At 33.5% G+C, this 10,292-nt stretch overlaps 1 protein-coding gene across 2 annotated transcripts in view; it reads left to right on the top strand.

Moving 5' to 3' along the window:
* The window catches only part of CDK17 (cyclin dependent kinase 17), a 103,711-nt gene that overhangs the window by 64,920 nt on the left and 28,499 nt on the right, over positions 1–10,292 (top strand). For both annotated transcript variants that reach the window (XM_019641720.1, XM_019641721.1), the window contains exons 3-4: positions 6,672–6,836; positions 8,615–8,748. In XM_019641720.1, coding sequence (XP_019497265.1) covers positions 6,672–6,836; positions 8,615–8,748 — 299 coding nt within the window. The remainder of the gene's footprint in view (positions 1–6,671; positions 6,837–8,614; positions 8,749–10,292) is intronic.

Genomic DNA, 10,292 nt, shown 5'->3' on the forward strand with positions numbered 1-10,292 from the left:
ATACTTTTATTCCTCTCGCCATGAGCAAAATTTTTCATTCTCTCAAAAAGAATTCTCTTTTTGAATTCTTGGTATTAATTAAACCCAGTGTGTTTGTTCTTAGGATTGAAGAATCTTGGCAGCTATTTGCCAGTGATGTTCAGGAGTAGAATAAACACAGTGTGTATCTTGATGGATGGTTTCTGGGACACATTATTAGTGGGTATTTGACTATAAGATAAACCTCTCCTTTAAAAAGAAAGATTGTGAGTCAAAGAAAATGTATAAACTTTTTGTAGTGCTAATTAATATTTTAGATTAATTGCATATTTTTGGGGATATTTTAGTTTTAACTGTCTTAATTTATAACTAATGGTGAAATGTTGAAAATATTTTTTTTAAATAGTACATATTATTTATTTTATTGAAACTTTCTTTTGTGAGTAAATTTAATAGGTAATAAAGAAGGAAAATAGGAACTCTGTTGAGCTTCCTCTTAGCATGAGTTACTTGAAATGATACTTGAAGACGTCATGATAGACATTGATTCCGCTTGAGCTGCAGAGATTGCTGGTAGCACAAGCTGTCTCTGAGTTATAATCTGCAGTTTTTTATTCCCTACGTGTAACAGCACATAGATTTCACCAGTAGCTTTGACAATGATTCTATACCTTTCTGGTCATTTATCAGTGTCAGATAGCTGGTTCCAACATATTCTTTCTTTATGGAGTTTATCTTCAAGCATAAAAAGCTCCTAAAATAGGTGACTCACACAGTCTGAACATGGTTTAATGAATGAGAAGTGGTAGATGATAGTTTTTAAACGATCTCACATATGATGTTACGGGTTTGTGAAGAAAGTGACCTTTGTCTAATAGCCCTATAGTGGCAATGCTAGCTAGGGGAGGGAGAATATAGTTTATAATTTCTCTAAATAAATTGCTTTTGAACCAGTTTTTGATCTCCTATGTCTTGTTCAGTCACATTCATGACCAGAATCCTATTACTCTTGCATTATATAATATGTAGGCAAGTGGCTCTCATGCAAACTCTAGAACAAATTGAATGGGTAAATAAATGTATATTGGGATAATACTATAAAAATCTTGGAAAAATTATGATTCATATATATTTGGTTATACACTTATGCACATAAACTGTCACTGATGCATATTCTACCTCCATCCAAATAGAATTTGATATCTCTGTCATTTTGATAATTGAGTCATACTATAAAGGCTTTAGCTCAGTTATAAATATATAATATGATTACAGTTCTCATTAGAGTGCCTATCTAGGTAAGCTAGTGTGTTTGCACATTGATAGGTAGGTAAAGCCCAGGGAAAGAAGAAGCTTGAATTTATATTATGTTAAAAATAAGTTGACAGTTTGCGAACTTGGTAGATTTAAGCATACTGGCCTTAATACAGCTTTTCCTAAATATAAAATGAAATTTTTGCACAAATTATAAAAATGTATAAATTAAAGGATAAGAAATTTTGGTTTTAAAGTTCCTTCAAGGAAAAAGAATTCTGAGCACATCAGATTTTTTTTTCCAAGTAACTGAGAAAGTATGAATATTTAATTTTTAAAAAACTTAAAATTAATTTCCCTAATTCCTCAAAAGTTAAAAATAAAAGACCCAGCAATTCTATTCCTAAGGATATACCCAAAAGAATTGAAACAAGTATTTAAACAAAATCTCATACACGAATGTTTATATTCATAGCAGCACTATTCACAAGAGCCAAAAGGTGGAAACAACCCAAATGTCCATCAACAGATGAACAGATAAACAAAATGTGGCATAGCTCTAGAATAGAATATTATTCAACCACAAAAAGGAGTTATACTGATACATACTACAATGTGGGTGAATTGTGAAAATTTAAAAGGAGCCAGACCCAAAAGGTCACATAGTCTATGATTTCATTAATATGAAATATCCAGAATAGGTAAATCCATAAAGACAAAAAGCAGAGATTAGTGATTGCCAAGGACTCAGGCGAGACGGCTAATGGGGAGTGACTGCTTAATGGGTACAGGGTCTCCTTTGGTAGCGATGAAAATATTTGGAATTAGAAGTGATGGTTGCACAACATTGTAAATGTACCAAATGCCACTGAGTTGTGCACTTTAAAGTGGTTAATGCTGTGCTGTGTGAATTTCATCTCAATAAACAACTTAAGTTATCTGAGAAATGCGTTTTCCTCATAGATTCTCAGTTTGCTTGATAAAAATCTTAATACTATTTTAGACGTGTCACAGTTATATTTCAGGATCTTGTCTTTTAAGAGTTAGCTTGAACTTATTTTTCTCTGTAATCAGAAGATATATTGAAATTATTCAATTTGATGAGGATAGGTCACAATTTAAAATATAAGATGGAGAATAGGTCACAATTTTGCTTATAGAATGGCAAAAATAATGTTTTATAATACATATAATATTTGGGGTTTCCAAGTGCAGCTACAACAAAAATTACTTCTTTTGACAAAACTGAAATTCTTCACCCAAGAAAAGGAACTGCATCTTCATGTTTCCAGGAGGCGTAATAAAACAAACATAAAAGAATGTCACTTTTCATGATTTTTTAGGATCTGAAGTAAACCCAAAAGGCAAAGATTGAAATGGTATTACTTTCCAGATATCCCAGTTTCTTGTCTTTACTCCTCAATCTCTGCATTGGGTCAGTTTGCCATGTTTTTTGGTGTCAACAAGCCTACTTTTTTGGATATTATGAGCCTTTTCTCTTACTCCCAGGCATTTCTTGCTCCTGCTCGTCTGATATGTGGTAGCAGTTCTGGTTAGTTTTTGGCAATAGTGGATGACATAGGATATTGTAAGTAGTGTTAACTCCTTGCAATAGCATAAGGTCCAAGAGAGGGTGACGGTAAAAGCACAGACTTCTATTTTAACCATTTTGAGATATGCAATTTTAGTGGCATTAAGTACATCCACGTTATGCAACCATCACCACCATCCATCTCCAGAACTTTATCATTCCAAACTGAGACTCTCTACCCATTAAACAATAACTCCTCATCATCCCTGCCCCTCAGCTCCTGGTAACCACTCTTCTATTTCCTATCTATGAATTTGCCTATTCAATTTACATCATATAAGTGGAATCATACAATATTTGTCCTTTAGTGCCTGACTTACTTCATTTAACATAATATCTTAAAGGTTTCCATTACTTCTTAAAATATAGAGTATTATCTTATTGAACTGTCATCCAGTTAATTGCTGTCATAATCTTGAAATGTCAGAATATTATATAATTCCTTCATGGGCCCCATTCTCTTTTCTGTCCCGTCTCCTTTGGTGATCTCATCCAGTCCTGTGATTTCAGCTGCTGTGTGTATGCTTACTACAAAATTGGTATCTCTAGTCAGGATTTTTGTCTGGATCACTAGATTCATATTCAAATGCCTACTTGGCTTCTACATATAGATATCTAATAGGAATCTGAAATGTAGTATAACTAAACCAGAATTCTTGGTATCCTTCCCCCCAAATCTACTTCTACTCCAACTTCCCACACTTAACCCAAACAACTTAAAGCTCAAAATCTAGGAATTATCCTTGATTCTTTTCTCTGTGTTACCTTTCTCTTCTCCCCTTCTCCTCTCCTCTCCCCTTCCAGCTTGCTGTATATTTACTACATAAATAACTTTTTAAAACTCACTATTAATGATAGCCATTTATACACTTGATGCATGATTCCAATTATTGTCCTTTCACATATCATATTTCATAATATTTTCAACAGTTGCTCTGCTGGAGATTTAAAAATATTTCTTGGATAGATGTGTGAAAGTAATTTTGCAACCATTTCTGCTGTTTTGGCTCTGCCTTTGTGTAATAATATATCCTGAATCTGCCTGGCCACCATATTTATTGCTTGGGGCACTATAATAGTCGTCTTCTGTTTCCCTTCTGTTGATTCCCTGTCACCTGTTCTCCAACAGCAACCAGAGGGATGTTTTAAAATTTTTTAAAATAATTATAGATTCAAAAGAAGTTGTAAAGATAGTGCAGAGAGGTAGGTGCCTTGTACCCTTCTCTCAGTCCCCCCTCTGGTTATATCTTCCGTAACTATAGAACATTATCAATCCCAGGAAATTAACAGGAGTAAAGTGTGAGTATAGTGCTGTCATTTTATCACGTGTAAATTCATGTAACTACCACTAGAATCAGGATCAAGAGCTATTTCATTGCCACAGAGATCCATCCCTCTCATGCTACCCCTTTATAGTCTTTCTACCTTCTTACCTCCCACTGTCCCTTACTCCTCAGAATGATGCCTTTAAAACATGAATCAGATCACATTACTGCTGGCTTCAAAGCTACCATAACTGCTCCAATCCCAGAATAAAATTCAAACGTTTCCGGTAATGTACAAACCTCCTTACTCTTTGACCTCATTTACTAACACCATTCTCCCAGCAATTATGTGCTACAGCTACACTTGCCTTCTTTTATTCCGCTAACACTGTGATTTTCAAAGTATGATCCTTGGACCAGCAACATCAGCATCACCTGGGATTTGTTACAGAGGGAAATCTTGGGATGCTGTGCCAGACCTACCCAATCAGCAAGTCTGGGGGTGGGGCCCAACAGTCTGTGTTGTAAAAAGTCTTTGAAGGTGATTTCGAAACATGCTCAAGTTTGAGGACTGCTGCTTTCACAAGCCATACTCTGCCATGTGTCAGCTTTTGCAGTAGCTTTTCTCTCTGGAATATCATATAACCCACCGCTCACCTATCTTCCCATTCTTACATTTATAACTCTGTTAAAAATAACTTGCAGAGAACTTTCCTCAGTAGCTAGTGTAAAATCGCTGCTCATTTATTTTTCTATCACGTCTTTATTTTAATCTTTTGCATGTTGCCTATCATTATCTGATATTTTCTTATTCATTAGTTTCTTATCTGTCTTTTCCTCCATTAGATTTTATGGTCTCAAAGAGTAGTACCTTGTTTGTTTTGTTCACCTCTTGATGCCCAGGGCCTGTAATAGTGCTAGTCAAATGGTAATGCACACAACAAATATCTTTTGAAAAATTGAATATAGTTATGATCTCCATATTTTTTAGCTATATCTCCGACTGTAAGGCCATATTTTCCAGGACAGCTTTACAGAACAATTAAAAAAATGTTATCTATGAGCAGAATATATATTTTATTATGATTCTAGATATGAAATATTAAAACCTAGAAAGTGAAAATTTTTTTATGTGTTCTAGCCTATATCCCACAGTGTTTGTAACTATTTAATTTATGCATTTATACCCCTCCCCATTCATTATTAAATCATTATTTCACTAGACTTACGTAAAGGTCCCCAAATTCTTGATCAGCCAGCTACTACTGGCTGGATAGTTGGGTATTATCCCTACCTCCAGTCTGGCATCTACCCAGATTAGATGACTTGGGCCTTGTATGAGCCTTGAGAACACTTTTGCCACATCCTCCCTTTCCCCTCTTTTAGGCAGTCGTCTTGGCTCATTTTCCCTAAGTCCATACCTTGATCTCAGGGATCCAAGCCACGCCCCCCTGCCAACTTGTCCTTGGTGTTTGATAAACCTTTAGAGGCAGAGCAATCCCCTCAGCAGAGAATATCCTTACTTCTGGTTATCAGCTACAAAAGAAGTGCTGGCTTCATTTTAGAGGAAGATATTCAGAGAAGCCCAGTTCCTTTAAAATTCCTTGACTATACCAGTAAAAACACATTCTAATATAACAGTTAAGGGTATGTCACAGAAGACTTCATCATGTCCTTAGCTTATATCAGAGTTCTTTTTTGGAGGTGGAAAGGAGTCTGGAGATTCCCTGTAAACATTACAAAATACGAGTTCCCTTATTTATAATTAAGTAATGTTTAAATATTTTAATCAAAGATTTTTTTAACTCTATATTAAAAATCCCAAATTTGTGGTAATAAATTTCAGAACCTCTGCCTTGATCTGTACTTAAGTACTTCTGTTTTATTCACTGACATGCCTTTTTGAATGTTGAGCAAATAGGGATATAAGTTCCTTCCATCCAGGGCCATGTTTTTAATATTCTACAGCATGCCTAATCATAAGGCATGTATAAGGCACTCAGTAAAGGTAGGAATAGTATGGAAATAATCTTGATATATATTAAAATAAGCAAATGGATCAAAAATCTATGGACTATCTTAGTAGTTTTGTAATTGCTAACCAATTTTGATTATATAAGAAATGGATAATTATGTTACTAGATCAATTTCAAATATTAAAGTATTTTCTGTAAGTATTTTTCATAGAAATTATTTTAATTCTAGTACTTTGTATAGATCAGTGGTTCTCAACCTGTGGGTCGCGACCCCTTTGGGGGTCGAACGACCCTTTCACAGGGGTCGCCTAAGGCCATCGGAAAACAAAAGATATTTACATTACGATTCATAACAGTAGCAAAATTACAGTTATAGAGTAGCAATGAAAATAATTTTATGGTTGGGGGTCACCACAACATGAGGAACTGCATTAAGGGGTCGTGGCATTAGGAAAGTTGAGAACTGCTGGTATAGTCAAATAAATGAGGTTAAATGTAATACTATATTGTAACCTTTTGTTTTCTGTTTTGCTTTCTCAATCCTTCTCATTTGATCCTGAATCTTGGGCTGTTAATGGAATGACTTTTGCATACCGTGAACCACAGAGCCTATTGTGAAGAATGGCAGGCCTCCAACCTCTCATAGTATGCATTCCTTCCTCCACCAGTACACAGGGTCCTTCAAGAAGCCTCCGCTGCGAAGACCACATAGCGTTATTGGAGGAAGTCTTGGCTCCTTTATGGCAATGCCGAGAAATGGAAGCAGATTAGGTAATTTCATTATTTGTCTAGTTTTTTCACTTTCTGACTGTAGGTCATGTACATAGCTACTAGGTTTTAGGTGTATGGAAGTCAGCCAGCCTTTATTATACTATCTGACTTGTAAGATAAAAATCAAGTTGAGAATAAGAAAGATAGCAGAAAAATGGAAGGTTCTAGAGAGGTAGTAGTGCTGAGACTACAAAGGAGCAACATATGAAAACCTGTTCACCAGGAAGAAAAGAGGTAGATGCAAGATTTCAAGATGTGGCTGCTTGAGATGGTGCTTAATTTAGAGTCATGCCTTAGTAATGTCAAATTATCATCATATGATAGCTCAGTACAATAATTAGTATATAAGATTATCACCTGAGTTGTTACTGTTATGTCACTATGTCATTTTTAATATCCAGGAAAAATAGATATCTGCAAGGTCTGTTTATTTCTCTGGGTTTTTTTTTTCTTTTTTTTATGGTTTTTGTTTGTCATGTTTTGATTTTAAAATAATTTTAAACACAATTATTTTATAGTCTTATGACATAATTATATTTACTGAAGTTTCGAAGGACTTTAGTCTGTTGCTTGCTTACTCTTGTCATGGTAAATTACTTCTTCATGCATTTTGTTAATTTGGGGAGTATGAGCTTATCTACAGTGGGGTTTTCATCTATGGGAAATGTATGTACCCTTTATTTCTATGGGTGTAACCCTACAGAATGGTGTATTGGAATTGGCTCACACTGGCTCACTAGAGATTGGCTCACTAGTTTTGCAGGCTGGTTGTTAAACATAGACATTATTAAAATTTAAATTACATAAACTTACAGTTAAGCTAAATTAAAAACAAAAGTAATGAATACTTAAAAGTAATTATTTTCTAGTTATTTTATTGTACTTTACTATTACCAGTGCTTTTGGGGTTATTTATTTATATTGTATGTGTATAGTAAAGTACTATATAATGTTGTATACATTTCTTCCCACTATATGTTAAATGATGTTGTGTTGGTAGCTTGAAGTTGGCAAGGAGGGGAAGTATTTACCCCACAGAAATTGGAAAACTTTAGATTAGGGCTTGATTTACTGTTTTGTTAAGACCAGGAGTTGGCAACCATTTTTTGTAAAGGGCCGGATAGTAAATTTTTCAGGAGAGCCATATATGGTCTCTGTTGCATATTCTTTTTAAAATAACACTTTAAAGATGCAAAAACTAGTTTTAGTTCAGGGGTCATACAAAAATGGGTTATATTTGCTGACCCTTGATCTAAACTTTTTAAAAAGTTTTTAAAGAATATTCAGAGAACTAGCTCATTTGGCTGTAGATCCAGTGGCACGTTATTTAACGGAAAGAATGCTAAACTAAATAAAAGGCAAAAGAAAAGGTTTCTTTTTTAGCTCTACCTCTAAGCTGTGTGACCTTTGAAAGTCATTTAACCTTTCATGGTCTCAGTTCCCAGATCTGGAAAATGAGAGAACTGACTAATCCCTATTGTTATTTCCTGTCTATAATTTTATTATTCAACCTTGATAATAACTTGAATGTTAGTTTTTTTCATAATTTTTCATAATCTGAGAGTATAAAAGGATTTCTTATTACTGTTTTAAGACATTTGAGTTATGTTTTGATCTCTTTTAGCTGTACACCTTTCGTACCCAGAGTGCACAAGACTTTTTATGTCATGATCTTTTACATGTTGGCTGTCGACATCTTACCTGTAGTGTTAATAAGTTATGTGACATAGGGTATAATACATATCTCATAAAATAAATGTCTCATTTTTTTAATACAGATATTGTTCATGAAAATCTAAAAATGGGATCAGATGGTGAGAGTGACCAAGCTTCTGGGACATCATCTGATGAAGTCCAATCACCTACAGGTGTTTGTCTTAGAAATCGTATTCATAGACGGATCTCAATGGAGGTAACCATTTAAAAGCTATCAGTATGCTTCTGTATGTGTGTGTGTGTGTGTGTGTGTGTGTGTGTGTGTGTGAATACACACATGTATATATCAAGTAGACTAAATGCCTATTTGAAAATTTTCATGAAGGCAAATGAAACTTGTAAGAAAGTTGTTTCTTTGCATTAAGGAAGAGTAGTTTTATGAATATTTCCTTTTTCTAATTACATATATACTATCCCAAGGCAAGCATACATTAATTATATTTAACATTTTGTAAAAACATTATGTAGGTTCTCTGTAAGGAAAACATGACTTCAAAAATTCTGGAAATCAGAATAACATATTAGCAAAGCCTTTCTAGAAAATATTATTTTAATTCTGATTTTGAGATTCATCTATATACTTTATATTTTATTTCATATATATTTCCAATTTCAAAAGGTATACATAAAATAAGCACCAGCTTTTTTTCTTGCTTTATAGTATAAATATGGGTATAATTTCTTTTATTGTTCATTATACCTACTAATGTCTCTAGCACATATAAGTTATTTCTTCATGTAAAAGAATGAAGAACTCATTTACTTTTCTTTGTCAATGTTACATATAAACTTGAGGACAGAAGTTGGTTATGAATGTTATCATTTCAGTATATACTGTAGATTAAAATAGTTTTCTCTAAAAATATTGAACATGTTTTAAAATAAGAGTGTTGTTAACTTTTTTCAGTGCTGTTGAGTTGAGATAATGATGATTGGGGTATCTGACCTGTTGGTTGATTGCGTTTTAGTAATGCAGTAATTAAAGATTGCTTATTGCTTCTGAAACAGTTAAGAAAACAATATCAGTTTTCTAAATGATAAACATTTTCATCTCTTAAGATTAACTTGATATCTGTTTATATTGCTATATAACATGACAATAATAAAAATAATATTTGTTTTTCTTTGTCATATATATGAATTTCCTTATTATATGTTTAAGTTTTATTTACTATTAGGATCTGTATCTAGACTTTCTCATTCTTCCATTGAGCTATATTTATTTTTTTCCCAATGGTGACACACTCTTGATTATATTCTTTTTAATATATAATTTAATAGCCAGAAAGACTTTTTTTCTCAGCATCCCCCCCACACACACTCTGATTTATTTTAGAATGTTTTTTGCATATTTGTTTATTCTCCTAGAAAATTTTAAATGCTTTGTTTTGTTCAAAAAATAATATTACTGTGATTTGTTTGGGGTTATGTAAAATATAAAACTAATATAGGAAAACCATTATCTTTTCATTATTTCATCCTATCTTTTGGGAACATGGTATATTCTTATACTTAAGTCATATATCTCAAATATTTACATGGTTCCTGTACCTCTCAGTTTTGTTTCATGATTTGGGTACTATTATGGATAACAGGGATTTATTTTTATAGGATTTACCTTTTTTTTTTTTTTAAGATTTTTATTCGGGAATTGGTGGTATGGGAACAGTGCTGGGGAATTGGGGGAAGGGGAACAGACAAGTTGCTGTCGTTTTGTTCTTCAGTCTAGTTGTGGAGGAC

Source organism: Hipposideros armiger, unplaced genomic scaffold (assembly GCF_001890085.2).
Source record: "Hipposideros armiger isolate ML-2016 unplaced genomic scaffold, ASM189008v1 scaffold_63, whole genome shotgun sequence".
In the NCBI taxonomy this organism is placed as follows: Eukaryota; Metazoa; Chordata; class Mammalia; order Chiroptera; family Hipposideridae; genus Hipposideros; species Hipposideros armiger.